This window comes from Primulina eburnea, chromosome 9, assembly GCF_022965805.1.
Source record: "Primulina eburnea isolate SZY01 chromosome 9, ASM2296580v1, whole genome shotgun sequence".
NCBI classification, from domain to species: Eukaryota; Viridiplantae; Streptophyta; class Magnoliopsida; order Lamiales; family Gesneriaceae; genus Primulina; species Primulina eburnea.
Genome location: NC_133109.1, coordinates 25,085,758 through 25,101,501, shown reverse-complemented (window position 1 = coordinate 25,101,501; position 15,744 = coordinate 25,085,758). Strand labels below are relative to the sequence as shown.

Here is a 15,744-nt window from a genome sequence, read left to right as displayed (position 1 = left end):
AAATTCCACTCCAAAATGAAAGACTCGTTTACGCTTAAAAAAATATCCATTTATGATTATAAATGGAGACAAAGTTAGGGTTTTTCTTATTTCGGAGACTTCTCAAACTTTGATTGAAGGAGAAAAATAGGGTTTGGAGCTTGAGAAAAGAGACGAACATGAGAAGCAAAATTCATACGCAATTGCTGAGATTTCTCTTGTTCTTATTTATGTCCTTATTACTATGAATTCAAATATGAGATTTGCATTTAGATTTGATTTTATGGAGAAACTTTATTTTGACTATGGTCAAGTCAAATCTTTGATTTTTATTTGCGAATTGGATCAACTAATATTTTGATTTATTTTACGTTATTCATTGATATTCGTTTAATTTACTTGCGGTTAATCTTACCAATTAACTACATGTGTGTTGATTGATCTTGACCTGAAAGAGAATAAAATAAATATAGTTTAAAAAATATTGATCAACATATTGTTAAACATAGTAGAAATGTATTTGTTTTCATTGTGCGATTTTACACAAATGTTGGAATTTCATATATGCTTACCATTCTTTTGTTTTAGTTAAATTCAATTGGAATTAAGTGAACTGTTAAAAAAAAGTATCATTAATTTTTGAAATACATGGAAAATTTCAGGTTGACTTTGAATAATTCTTGTTTGCTTAAATCCAATATGTGACGATAATTGATAGTTTGATATCGTTGTGTGTCTTGGTTGTTTATTTGAAATTTGAATTTTTCCTACGTTTGATCCTGCTTTCGAGTAATTTAGTTACATAGTTTATTTTATTTGATTATAATCAGTTTAAATAATTTCAAAAAATGATTTAGCCTAGATTAAATTAAATATTTCATATCTTGGTAGTTGGTAATTAGATAATAATCCGTGTGAATGACTTGGACTCGCTCTAATTTATTATAACTTGATCTATTATCGTTGCTAGCTAGTTTTATCCCAACCAAATTCATCGGTAAAATATAAAAAAGATTAAAATTAAGATTTTAATAAGCAAAAAAATATTAGCATAAAATTATATATAAATTGATTTCACATCTTTTTTGTAATATATGTGTGTGTGTGTGTCTGTAAATAATTCAGTTAAATTTTAAAATTATAAATATACATAAAAAAAACACATTTTCTATGTACATATTTAATACATTTAGACCTTTTATGTTATATTTAAATTTTTTTTATAAATCAATTCAAACTAAAAGCTTTATAATCTTGTATTTATTTTCAAATAATTTGTTATTAAGTCAACACTACGTGTTTGAATAAAATCTAATTTAATTGTACGTAAGCCAAAAACTATCAAAACATTCTATTTTATTTTATCTTATTTAAACCTGTGATTATGATTTTAGAGTTGAAAATCCGCGCTCAATAGTTATAAATTTGTAATGAACACCAAAAGAGTCAAATAAATTTAATTAATATATCTATGGTACGACAACGCATTACGTTTTCAGTGTTTTCACGTTGATACAATTCGGGTATAGCATTCACTCATTCTGAAGTTGGTGATTTTTTTTCAAAACTTCTTTTGATTTGTGAAATCATCGAGATAAAAAAAAATCCAACAAGCTTGCAAATGTAATTAATATTAAGTTATTTTCTTTATGAAATACTGTTTTGTACTGTTTTATCGCACCTAAAATGTAACAGATTTTTTAAAATTTTGTTTTGACATTCAAAATGTTCTTGGGTGTCATATGATTAAAAAACACATTCATAAGGTGTTTAAATTGCATTTAAGAATGTTGGACACAAAACCTGTCAAAGATTAGTGGAGTTAATAATTCTCGTAATCACTACGAACGATCTACTGGAACCAAATGCCTTCTTCGATCTCTTGAGTCAGGTCCACAATCGGATGGTTTGTTCCTCGTGTAGATTGCAACAAAAGTCTACATGAAATTTGCTAAATAAATAATTGTGAACTCTTTATAACCTCGATCGATGATCAGACATCATCAATGTATCTAGGATACAAATCTTGTTCATATAATGAAAGTTTCGAATATTGAAATTTTCCACCGACCTATTATGGCATCTTCTAGCTTTGTGAACTCTTTTATTAAAACAGACACTTTCACTCTTCTCAGTTAATCAGCAATTAAACTAACTTCCAAAACTTGAATCAACTTTTAAACGCATTTATAAACAATCTGTTTGATCTCCATCAAACTACAGTCGCCAAATTTAACTCCTTGAAATTCGACTATCTCAACGAGAACACGGAATCTAATACTTGTATGACCCTCAATTGTTAAGAAATACTGTTAGCTATGAGTCCACAACTTCATGTGATTTAGAACAAAATTTATTTTTATTCGTACTTATCCTAATTAGCATCATTTTTTTCATCAACCACTTGATCAGGAACGTCAGAACTCAAGTCTAATTGTACCCATCAGATCATGATAAAAGCGTCTATTATCATCGCCTCATTATCCTCTAGGTATCACTGATAGCGCCTTCAAAAATCTTAGTTAAGATTAGCGTACAATGTGGTCCTTTCAACTCATATATCCCGATCGAGTCTGCAATCATTGGTATATCAAGAGTTCAAAATGAATTCAATAACGATTTGATCTATGATATATTCAACTGAGGAAATACATTTCCAAAATTTACATGTCTTACTATGGCCAGATATTTTTTGCAATATTAACTCATCAGATCACATATGATATTTTCACTCGTAGGTCTGCGGTGAATCCTCAACAACAATATTTTGACTCATACGGATTTCGAATCTACACCAAACCGCACCACCTGATGACCCTCAATTGAGTCAATAAACGGAGCAAAGTGCATGCTAATACATTTAGCCTCTACGTTGCCTCGTGTCAAAGGGCTTATAGTGTAAACCATAACAACAATTTATTCCACTCGATAAGTGATAACCACTTGAAAGTCAGTGGCAGGTTCGTTCAGAGCATCTTCAAATGAGCACTCATCTGTATCAATGGCTATCGCCATGTCTCTTACCAATCAAACATGATGCTTATATCATAGATGTTAGTCTCAAGCTCGAGCGAAATTTTTATTGTAGACGACTGAGTCATCTAGGAACCAGGTTAAAATATACAATACGCTTTTTGGTGAGTTTCATGATCTTATATTGAGAGGCAAACTTCATGATTCCTATTGTGTTTTCAAGAGCTTTATCCAGGCAGGTTGTATGTGTATACAGTTAAATAAATGTCATAATTGAATTAAACAATAAAATATTATTAAAATAATATTGTTTTTACATAAGAGTCAATAAAACTCAAGTCACACGTTAGCTTACTGAAAACCTATTTTAACAAATTGATATTTACATCTTTAGTGAAAAGCATTTGTCGACCGATCTCACAAATTTGATCACTAACTTGCGTTTTTAAATAATATTGAAGGGTTTATAAAATTAAAAATTGGGTCAATCGTTATATATTTACATTTTATTACACTATTCCTTATTTATTTATTTATATAAAAAACTTCTAAATGAAAAAGAAAATTGGAAAAAAAATACCCTTCACTTGTTGGACATTATCCTATATGAATCCATTGTAGCTATAAATCGCATTCCAGATCATCATTAATCAACAAAGAACTGTTATCCCTTGCTAACAACCACCGGGTGTGAAAGCGGACCGGTTACGGAGGCCGGAAACGCAACGGAAGCAAAAATTTAAGTTTTAACATGAAATTTTCGGCCCCCCTTGGTATAGGTGTAATATTTACAAAACAAACCAAAACATACATAGGGTGTATGAAAAAGGTTTACCTATCAACCCCTTGAGGTTGATGAATGGCACCAACTAAAGTGTGAACACTTTAGCTCTTGAAATGGATGACAATCTACAAGCACACCTCCTTTCCTTCAAGAATTAGGCCCACCACTAAGCAAGGTAAAACCCCTTTTGATTTGCACTAGAAAATCAAAAGGATTTTTCAATGAGAAGATTTTTATTCTCCAACACTTGAAGAACAAAACTAGAAGAAAAATGGAGAGAATTGTGTGTGTGTGTGTTCGGCCAAGTGAGAGAGGAAGAGGGTGAGAATGACTTAATTTTTCTTGTCTTGGTGTTGCAAAAAGCAAAAGCCAAAAGTTGCATGCCATGCAATTTTTTTATTCAAAAGTATTCTCCACCCCTTGGTCTCCCAAGCATGCAAACCCTAGTATATTTTGCATGTGGGCTTGTAACTATTACAAGGCCCATGGACTTTTAATTGTCTCAAACATTTTGAGCCCAATTAGACTTTATTTGATTTTACTCAAGCCCACTAGTCAAATAATTATTTCCAATTGGGCTCTACAAGGCCCAATGATATTTAATTAATCCAACACTTGAATTAATTTAATTATTTGGACTCTACTAGGTCCACTAGTGTTTAATTAATTCAACACTTGAATTAATTTAATTAAGTCCATAATAATGTTTATGAAAATCAAAATTTTCACATACATTATCCAATTGGCCAAATTTTAATCTAGGAACACTTCCATAAATTAAAATTTATATTTCTCTCATAGAAGTCACACTTCTATTTTTCTTTACGCTTATAAACACATTTATAAGCCGTTCAACATATTGAACTATTTTACTTCTCATCGGGATTTACAAAGCTAGTACTTGTGTGGCCCTCAATGGTTCATTGATACAACTAGCCGTGGGTTCACATCTCAATGTGATTCGGACTAAACATGTCCTTATTCGAGCATACCCCAAGTGCTCCATTCTTACTTATCAACTCCTTGATAGTAAGAACGTCAGAACTCAAGTCTGATAGTACCCAACCAATCACGTTAAACGCCTAGCAGCATCGCTTACGTGATTCCCTAGGTATCACATGATAGTGCCTGCAAGAACCATTCAATTATGGTTAGCGTACAGTACGGTCCCTTCAACTCATATATCCCGACCGATTCGACAACTATTGGTCTATCGAGAGTTGTCAATGAATCGATACTATGTGTCATGTTGTGGTTGCATCGATGGTGTAATCTATGAAACCCCTTTCATAATTACCACCATACTCTGATCAGAGATTTCAACCCACACATACATGATAAACACATAGGATATCCATACCCGTAGGTAAGCGGTGAATCCCCGACTACAATGCATCGACTCCTATATGTTTCGCCGTAACACCCAACCTTGCCACCTAATGACCCCATAAGAGTCGGTAAACAAGTCAAAGTGAAACGCTAGCACATAGAGTCTCAATGTTGTCCCGGGTCATAAGGACTAATTTTGTACAACCATAAACCAGGACTTTTCCACTCGATAAGTGAGAACCACTTGGAAAGTCCATTTATGGAGGGTTGTTCAGTGCACTCTACAAGGAGCACCTATCTGCATGTTCGGACATCACAATGTCCCCTACCAATGAAACATGGTACTCACATCGCAGATACTAGTCTCTAACTCGAGCGGCCTATATCCTTCTTAGTGGCGGCTGAATCGACTAGGAACGGTTTAGAATATACAGTATTCCAAATATGAGTTTCATGATACTCATCATATGAGCATCTCATATTCTTTCTACTATTTGTATATTCAAGGACTTTATCTATGCAACTAGCATGGGTATAAAGATAAAGATGCGCCAAATTAATAAATTCAAATATTATTAAAATAAAGATCGTTTATACAAAGAGTTTCATCGTGAACAGTCGGCCAACACTTGGCTCGACGTGCACCTACTCTAACAATCTCCCACTTGCACTAGAGCCAACTACCCATATACTTTAGACCCATTGATTCGCGATGCTTCTCGAATGATGGTCCTGGTAAAGGCTTGGTTAGTGGATCAGCAACATTATCTGCGGAGCCGACTTTGTCGATCGACACTTCTCCTCGTTCCACGATCTCTCTGAGGATGTGGTACTTTCTCAATACATGTTTGGACTTCTGATGAGACCTTGGCTCCTTCGCCTGAGCTATGGCTCCCGTGTTGTCGCACATCACCGGGATAGGAGCAACTCCATTTGGAATGACGCCCAACTCTTGGACGAAATTCCTAATCCAAACAGCCTCCTTTGCTGCCGCCGATGCAGCAATGTATTCTGCCTCAGTGGTGGAATCCGCAGTACTGTCTTGCTTGGAACTCTTCCAAGAGACAGCACCACCATTGAGCATGAATATGAATCCGGAGGTTGACTTCGAGTCATCAACATCGCTTTGGAAGCTAGAGTCGGTATAGCCTTCCAATTTTAGTTCTCCACCCCCATAGACCAAAAACAACTTATTGGTCCTTCTCAAATACTTGAGGATGTCTTTCACAGCTTTCCAGTGTGGAAGACCAGGGTTGGATTGATATCTACTCACTACACTTAGTGCAAATGCCACGTCAGGACGTGTAGATATCATCCCATACATGATACTACCAATAGCCGAAGCATACGGAATTCGTGTCATCGCCGCTATCTCTGCATCAGTCTTGGGAGACATAGACTTGGATAGGGACACGCCATGACACATTGGTAGATGTCCTCTCTTGGACTCATCCATCGAGAACCGCTTCACGATGGTATCAATGTATGTGGACTGGGTGAGACCAAGCAATCTTTTTGATCTATCTCTATAGATCTGTATTCCCAATACAAAAGATGCTTCACCCAAGTCCTGCATTGAGAACTTACTTGCTAACCATATCTTTGTTGATTGCAACATTCCTACATCATTCCCAATGAGTAGAATGTCATCAACATAAAGAACAAGGAATGTCACAGCACTCCCACTGACCTTCTTATACACACAGGGTTCCTCAGGATTCTTAGTAAAACCAAACTCTTTGATTGTACTATCGAATCTGAGGTTCCAGCTCCTAGATGCCTGCTTAAGACCATAAATAGATCTTTGAAGTTTGCATACCATATGCTCACTTCCGATAGATGTAAACCCTTCAGGTTGAGACATGTAAATCTCTTCCTTAATATCCCCATTAAGGAAGGCAGTCTTGACATCCATCTGCCATATCTCATAGTCATACCATGCAGCTATGGCTAGCAAAATCCTAATGGACTTGAACATCGCAACTGGAGAAAAGGTTTCCTCATAGTCAACACCTTGCCTTTGAGTATACCCTTTTGCTACCAGTCGCGCCTTGAAGGTCAATACCTTCCCATCCGCCCCAAGTTTCCTCTTGTAAATCCATTTACACCCTATGGGAACAATTCCCTCAGGTGGATCCACGAGATTCCACACTTGGTTCGAATGCATGGAATTCATCTCAGATTCCATTGCTTCAAGCCATTTGGATGAATCGGCATCAGATAACGCTTCCTTGAAGGTCCTTGGATCACATCCAAGATTAGGCTCATCATGGCCCTCTTCAAGAAGCAGACCATACCTCACAGGTGGTCTCGAGACTCTCTCGGTTCTTCTAGGAGCTTGTATCTCCTCACTTGGCTTCTCGGGTGTGGGTTCTACAACTGTGGGTGTCTCTCGAACCTCTTCGAGTTCTATCATCTCGCCTTTTCTATCCAATAGAAATTCCTTTTCCAAAAAGGTTGCGTTCCTAGAAACAAACACCTTTGTTTCTTGGGGATGATAGAAGTAATATCCAATTGAATTCCTTGGATATCCCACAAAGTAGCATAAAATGGATCGACTATCCAATTTATCTCCCACTGTCTGCTTTACATAAGCAGGACACCCCCATATTCTTAGATAAGAATACTTGGGAGGCTTACCCATCCATATCTCATATGGAGTCTTGTCAACTGCCTTTGTATGGACATTGTTCAACAACATTGCCGCTGTTTCAAGCGCATATCCCCAAAAGGATGGCGGCAACTCTGTGAACCCCATCATAGACCGAATCATGTCCATCAAGGTCCGGTTACGACGCTCCGAAACACCATTCAACTGCGGTGTAGCGGGCGGAGTCCACTGCGAGAGAATCCCATTCTCTCTAAGATACTCTTGGAACTCGGCACTCAAGTACTCACCACCTCGATCCGATCGAAGTGTCTTGATGCTTCGTCCCAATTGTTTCTCTACTTCACTTCTGAATTCTTTGAACCTTTCAAAGGCTTCAGACTTGTATTTCATCAAATACACATACCCATACCTCGAATGGTCATCGGTAAAGGTGATGAAGTAGGCATGTCCATGCTTAGTGGTGATGCTAAGCGGACCGCACACATCGGTATGGATCAAATCCAATAACCCTTTGGCTCGCTCCGCATGGCCCTTAAAGGGAATTTTGGTCATCTTTCCTTTTAGACAGGATTCACAAGTCGTGAGAGCATTAATATCGGACATATCAAACATGCCAACTCCCACTAACTTGTTCATCCTTCTTAGGGATATATGACCTAATCGAGCATGCCATAATTGTGCCGAATTAAGAGTATCTTGTTTGCGCTTATTTGTTGTTGTTATCGTTTGGACATTGTTAAGTGGAATATCTTTTAATTTTAAGGTGTAGAGATTGTTTTCAAGTTCACCGGTACCAACTAAACATTCATTCTTGTAAATATTGCAAACACCTTTGCCAAATAAACAAGAATATCCATCAATATCAAGCATAGGAATGGAAATAATGTTTTTAATCAATTCTGGTACGAACAAAACATCTCTTAATACAAACTTAAAATCATTGTTCAAAATTAAACAAATATCTCCTACGGCTTTGGCAGCAACTCTTGCTCCATTGCCCATCCTTAAGAAGGTCTCACCCTCTCGGAGCCTCCTACTTCTTCCCATCGCCTGCAAGTCATTACAAAGATGTGAGCCACAGCCGGTATCCAATACCCAAGAAGTAGAGTTAATCGAGATATTTACTTCAATAAAGAACATACCTTTGCCAGAACCCTTCTGCGCAAGATATTCCCTGCAGTTACGCCTCCAATGTCCAGGCTTCTTGCAGTGGTGACAGATGTCAACAGTCTTCTCAGCCTTTGCTGGCGCGGCTGCCACTAAGGGACTCGGAGTCTGCCTCTTCAAGGGCTCGCTCTTCTTGGGGCGCTGGAAAGAACGCTTCTTTCCCTTCCCATGTGGACCGGTCTTCGTGCCAGATGAAGAGCCCACATAAAGAACCTGCTTCTCCTTTTTGATTGTGGACTCAAAGGTCACAAGCATGTTCACCAACTCTTCAAGGCTGGGCTCGAGCTTGTTCATATTGAAGTTCACAACGAAAGGATCGAAAGAGCTAGGCAGCGACAGCAGCAACACATCAGTGGTCAACTCCGAAGGCAACACCAAATCCATGCCTACGAGCTTGTCCACGAGCCCAATCAACTTTAGGCCATGCTCATGGACCGAAGTCCCATCTCGCATGCGTAAAGTGATGAGCTCCTTTACTGTGGCATGCCTCAAAGGCCGAGTCTGCTCTCCGAAGAGCTCCTTGAGGTGCATATGAATGTCAGCAGCATTCTTTGCATCCTCGAATCGCCTTTGCAGCTCATCGTTCATTGAAGCCTGCATATAACACTTCGCCTTCAAGTCATGGTCACACCATTCCTTGTAGGTCTGCAATTCCTCAGGAGTGCAGCCTATAGGAGCCTCAGCAGGGGGCGCCTCAGTCAGTGTATACGCGATCTTCTCCGAGTTTAGGACAATCTTTAAATTTCTTAGCCAAGTGATATAGTTTGGTCCGGTTAGAATGTGTTTTTCGAGAATGACGGAAAACGGGTTGCGAATTGATGACATGTCAAAGATTGTACTGAAAAGTAAAACAGATAAATGTTAATGACTATTTTAAAATATTTAATAAGATATAAAGTTTGGACTTTTACTTTATAAATAATCGCTCCCACTGTTTTGACATTTTCACTACCCTCTAGTGAAAACGGGAAACACTTTCCTCAGTAGGTACGTAAGGTCCAATTAGCGAATTGTGATCCCGAATAATATCGGCCATCACAACTCCTAAAAGGTAGTTTCCAATTGCATCGCCATGCAACCCTCTACGTATTCTTTTGTCTCACGTTTGATTAGGACCCAATAATATGACGTCGTTCATCTTTACGTGTCAAGCCTAACCCATCGATATTGAACCTTAATGGACGGTCGCCATGAGTTCCCTCAATAATATGAGCCGAAATCATGGGAGTTCCACGTAGTTCACATCACCATGTCAATGGATGTCACAGCTTTCCGGCACCCAGGGCCCCCTCAATAATATGAGCCGAGCCCCGAGTACGGGTAGCGTTCATCATGCATCCATTGTCGATGGAAGACAAGGAAATTATAAACAAATTTATAATTCCCCTTTTCGGACTTGATATTAATTTTGAATCTTATTCAAAATGAGGGTTTTTAATTTTGAAAGGTCTCATCATTAATTTTATTTTAAAAGCTCGCCATGTTTGATCGTATGTTTGCCGGATTCATGCAACTTTGTTATTATAATAATAATAACGCACATACTCATTATTTATAACATATCATGCATATATTATAAATAGAAAACAGTACAAGGATGATCAATCGCCCCAAACTAATGGCCCGTGTGAGCCAAACACGGGCCTAGGTCCAATCCTAGGGTAAATGCAGGGATGCAATGCAACTAAATTATTACATTAGCATCCAATATTACATGTCTTCGATCTTCATAATCACCAAGGCCACCATCTTCCAATCTTGATCTTCCACTATTCTAATATTTACATTTAAATATCCATGGCACATAGGGATACATCTCATGGGGTGGGAACGGGCCATAAACCAAGCCCACTTTAAATTGATAATTATTACAATCATTCAACACAAATATCCTAGCATACACCTAGCAAATTGGGTCCTTGAGTTTTCTTGCACCAAAAAATTTCGGTCCTTGAGTTTTCTTGCACCAAAAAATCTCAAACGGTTAGAAATCGATCTCAATACAATATTACGTAAATATTACACAAAAACCGTAACCTTAGCTCGGATACCACTTGAAAGCGGACCGGTTACGGAGGCCGGAAACGCAACGGAAGCAAAAATTTAAGTTTTAACATGAAATTTTCGGCCCCCCTTGGTATAGGTGTAATATTTACAAAACAAACCAAAACATACATAGGGTGTATGAAGAAGGTTTACCTATCAACCCCTTGAGGTTGATGAATGGCACCAACTAAAGTGTGAACACTTTAGCTCTTGAAATGGATGACAATCTACAAGCACACCTCCTTTCCTTCAAGAATTAGGCCCACCACTAAGCAAGGTAAAACCCCTTTTGATTTGCACTAGAAAATCAAAAGGATTTTTCAATGAGAAGATTTTTATTCTCCAACACTTGAAGAACAAAACTAGAAGAAAAATGGAGAGAATTGTGTGTGTGTGTGTGTTCGGCCAAGTGAGAGAGGAAGAGGGTGAGAATGACTTAATTTTTCTTGTCTTGGTGTTGCAAAAAGCAAAAGCCAAAAGTTGCATGCCATGCAATTTTTTTATTCAAAAGTATTCTCCACCCCTTGGTCTCCCAAGCATGCAAACCCTAGTATATTTTGCATGTGGGCTTGTAACTATTACAAGGCCCATGGACTTTTAATTGTCTCAAACATTTTGAGCCCAATTAGACTTTATTTGATTTTACTCAAGCCCACTAGTCAAATAATTATTTCCAATTGGGCTCTACAAGGCCCAATGATATTTAATTAATCCAACACTTGAATTAATTTAATTATTTGGACTCTACTAGGTCCACTAGTGTTTAATTAATTCAACACTTGAATTAATTTAATTAAGTCCATAATAATGTTTATGAAAATCACAATTTTCACATACATTATCCAATTGGCCAAATTTTAATCTAGGAACACTTCCATAAATTAAAATTTATATTTCTCTCATAGAAGTCACACTTCTATTTTTCTTTACGCTTATAAACACATTTATAAGCCGTTCAACATATTGAACTATTTTACTTCTCATCGGGATTTACAAAGCTAGTACTTGTGTGGCCCTCAATGGTTCATTGATACAACTAGCCGTGGGTTCACATCTCAATGTGATTCGGACTAAACATGTCCTTATTCGAGCATACCCCAAGTGCTCCATTCTTACTTATCAACTCCTTGATAGTAAGAACGTCAGAACTCAAGTCTGATAGTACCCAACCAATCACGTTAAACGCCTAGCAGCATCGCTTACGTGATTCCCTAGGTATCACATGATAGTGCCTGCAAGAACCATTCAATTATGGTTAGCGTACAGTACGGTCCCTTCAACTCATATATCCCGACCGATTCGACAACTATTGGTCTATCGAGAGTTGTCAATGAATCGATACTATGTGTCATGTTGTGGTTGCATCGATGGTGTAATCTATGAAACCCCTTTCATAATTACCACCATACTCTGATCAGAGATTTCAACCCACACATACATGATAAACACATAGGATATCCATACCCGTAGGTAAGCGGTGAATCCCCGACTACAATGCATCGACTCCTATATGTTTCGCCGTAACACCCAACCTTGCCACCTAATGACCCCATAAGAGTCGGTAAACAAGTCAAAGTGAAATGCTAGCACATAGAGTCTCAATGTTGTCCCGGGTCATAAGGACTAATTCTGTACAACCATAAACCAGGACTTTTCCACTCGATAAGTGAGAACCACTTGGAAAGTCCTTTTATGGAGGGTTGTTCAGTGCACTCTACAAGGAGCACCTATCTGCATGCTCGGACATCACAATGTCCCCTACCAATGAAACATGGTACTCACATCGCAGATACTAGTCTCTAACTCGAGCGGCCTATATCTTTCTTAGTGGCGGCTGAATCGACTAGGAACGGTTTAGAATATACAGTATTCCAAATATGAGTTTCATGATACTCATCATATGAGCATCTCATATTCTTTCTACTATTTGTATATTCAAGGACTTTATCTATGCAACTAGGTATAAAGATAAAGATGCGCCAAATTAATAAATTCAAATATTATTAAAATAAAGATCGTTTATACAAAGAGTTTCATCGTGAACAGTCGGCCAACACTTGGCTCGACGTGCACCTACTCTAACAGGGTGTATATCATTCCATTTTCTTTTCTTGGAAAGAATATATTATTATCCCATTTTCAATAATATTATTTAATATGCAATGAATTGTATAATTCACACCCAAATCATGGAAAAATTCTTCTACACATGCATACATCACCAATTGTCATTAAAATGCTACAATTTTTTGTCGTTGGATCCCATCAACCTTAGCCAATATAATTCTTGTTATTACATCATTATTTATTTATGCAGGGGAGGCAGATTCAAAGACTCATAAGAAGCAAAAAAAAAAAATTCCAAGAAATATATTATTTTTTTCCAAAACAAAAGAGAGAGAGAAGTCGAGTCATCTTCCAACATATAATGGAAAATCAATTGAATCCCTTTTGAAGATGCTAGATTCCTCTTGAAGCAATAAAGAGAAGCATTGAAAATACAATGCTTGTAGTGATATATTTTTTTCCCCTTAAAAAAAAAAGGTGTCCTAAAAAGCATCATCCATCTCTTCATTCTTCATTCCTTCAAAAAGCATTTCTTGACAACGGCATTCATGGCTACAAAAAGCTTTCTCTCCCCTGAAAACAATACCAAACACATAGTTAAAAGCTTATTAAGACAAAACCAACCATCGATCTACTGCCTATCATACAATGAAATAATATATAAAAAAAGTGTACCACTTTATTTATTCATAGCTAATATATGAATTGATTTTACTTGAAACGTGAATATCTTCTTGGGCTAACCTGTAGATGTAAATGTCTTTGCCCTGTTCAAGACTTTGTTTGCAAGTGTGACAAGAACTCAAGAAATTCAATGGTGGAGAATTGGAAACATTGGTTTCAAAACCAGTCTCGACTTTCTCGAAATCTTCACCCATATTCGGGTCATCTTCATGACAACAATTCTCTACAATGCAATCATCAAAAATATGAGTAGTTTTCGGATTCGGTCCGTGTGTGATCACACAAGTGTAATCTTCAGAGAGCTCCATTTCTTTCAAAGAAAGCTGTCTGGTGAAGTAATCCTTTACTGGGGTGCCTGAAAATGGGCTCAAAAGCTGAGAATCCCGAGTTTTAATTCCGAAATCTGCAGGAGAATTAGGAGATTCGGGCTGTGAAATGATGGTGGGGATTTGAATCTTGAGTTTTGCTCCATAAAAAACCGTTCTTGAGAACTTCTCATCGGTTCTTTCCTCGTTGATTGAATGAACTAAAGCGAGTCCGATGGCTTCTGGAATTTGTTTCGTGAATGGAGATTTGTTGGTAACTTCAGGACATGGGGTTGGTGATTTGGACAAGATATTATCATAGCCAAACGGGGTCACAAAATTTGGTAAAATTCTTGTGTCTAGAATTGAAGTTGGGCTGACTAAAGCAGTTTCAGGATCAGAAATTGTTCTTGACAAGAACCCATTGAAGAATCTTGGAGAATTCAAGAAAGATGATACAGGTTTTGTGGGATCTTTGACAGAAGAATGGATTGGGTTTTGGTCAGCCATTATAGCTTGTTTGGTGGTCACTGTTCTTGATCTATTGTTCCTCAGCATCAGTAACCAGATAAATTTCTCAACTGCAAATAAATAAAAACTGAAAAAAGATTTAGAGAACACAAAATGGAAAGAAAGATCAAAACTGGAAAATTCGTCAAACTTTTTATATCATAAAGATCAGCTAACCTGGAATCAGTAGCTAAGTTACTCCAAGAAAAAGACTCCCACTTTTATATGCCTCAAAAGAATAATCAAAAGCTGGGTTCACTCTCAAAACCGGAAACAATCATAACATAGAAAAGCAAGCAAAAGTGGAAATTTTTTTTCAATTAAAAATCAACAAAAAGCTTGATAAACTTTGTTAAATCTCATTAGCTTCCATTTTCTAACAATCTGACATGTAAACAAAACAAACAAAAAAAAACCAATCTTTTTTCTTTTCTATTTTAGAATCTTGTTAGGTTTCTTGGTTTTCTTCACCAAAATCCCAGTCAAATCCTCACAAAACAAAAACCCATCACGAAGAAGAAAAGGAATCAGGCTACAACCAAACCACTCGGAGTTGGTTATGCAAAAGATTCAGCAAAAGCAGATAAAACATTCAAGAAAAGGTTTCCAGCTGGGGAGTCTCATCCGAAAAATCTCTTCAGACTTATCAAAACAAGAAATAAATCTCAACAGAAAAAGGAGTTGAAAATGGCTGGTTTTAGAGCCATTTTAAAGAGGAGAGGAAACGCAGAAGTGTACGCAATTTTCATTATTGGAGACGAAGAAAAAAAATGAAAACAAAAAGAAAGAAAACAAGAAACTCCAAGCAGGATAAGGGGCAAGGGGTCCCTCCGCATTCTCGCTCAGCAATTATTTCTCCTCTGCTTTGGATTTTAGCGTGGGTTTCTTGGGAAAATTATCTAAAAATTTGCGAGTCATTTTCAAAAATGCACGCCATTCCCATTTTTTATGATTAAATTATTGTGTGTGATTTTTTGTAGCCAATATGGAGTTGAGCTAAGATGAATTTTCTTTCGAGTAAGTATATTGTAAGAAGGTTAATTATATATATATATATTTATATATATATATATATATATAATGAATTAATTTGAATATAGTTAAACTGAAAAATAATATTTTTTACATATAAAAAAATCATAAACTAGTAAGATCAAAGCCATATCTTATAAGATTGATTTGTAATATAGTTTCATATAAGTTTTTGTGATCAATAATTGATCAAACTCGTCTACCTTATTTATAGTTTGAAATTTATATTATAAACTTCACAAAACACATTTGAGATC

General features: G+C 36.8%; 1 protein-coding gene across 2 annotated transcripts; it reads right to left on the bottom strand.

Moving 5' to 3' along the window:
* Positions 1-13,237: 13,237 nt before the first annotated feature.
* LOC140841376 (FCS-Like Zinc finger 8-like) lies at positions 13,238-15,270 on the bottom strand. Of its 2 annotated transcripts, none has more exons than XM_073208738.1 (3): positions 14,633-15,270; positions 13,701-14,543; positions 13,238-13,529 (listed from the first exon to the last, which is right to left on the bottom strand). In XM_073208738.1, exons 2-3 carry the CDS (start codon positions 14,501-14,503, stop codon positions 13,439-13,441), a joined length of 894 nt encoding a protein of 297 aa, XP_073064839.1. In that variant the 5' UTR covers positions 14,504-14,543; positions 14,633-15,270; the 3' UTR covers positions 13,238-13,438. The 2 variants fall into 2 exon arrangements, with proteins under 2 accessions (XP_073064839.1, XP_073064838.1); XM_073208737.1 differs by having other exon boundaries at positions 13,701-14,526; positions 14,633-15,267.
* Between the last annotated feature and the right edge of the window lie 474 nt (positions 15,271-15,744).

Coding starts and splice junctions, on each gene's coding strand:
- LOC140841376 (XM_073208738.1), bottom strand. CDS start 14,503: ATGCTGAGGAACAATAGATCAAGAACAGTGACCACCAAACAAGCTATA. Junction 13,530..13,700: donor AAAGACATTTACATCTACAG/GTTAGCCCAAGA, acceptor TATTGTTTTCAG/GGGAGAGAAAGCTTTTTGTA.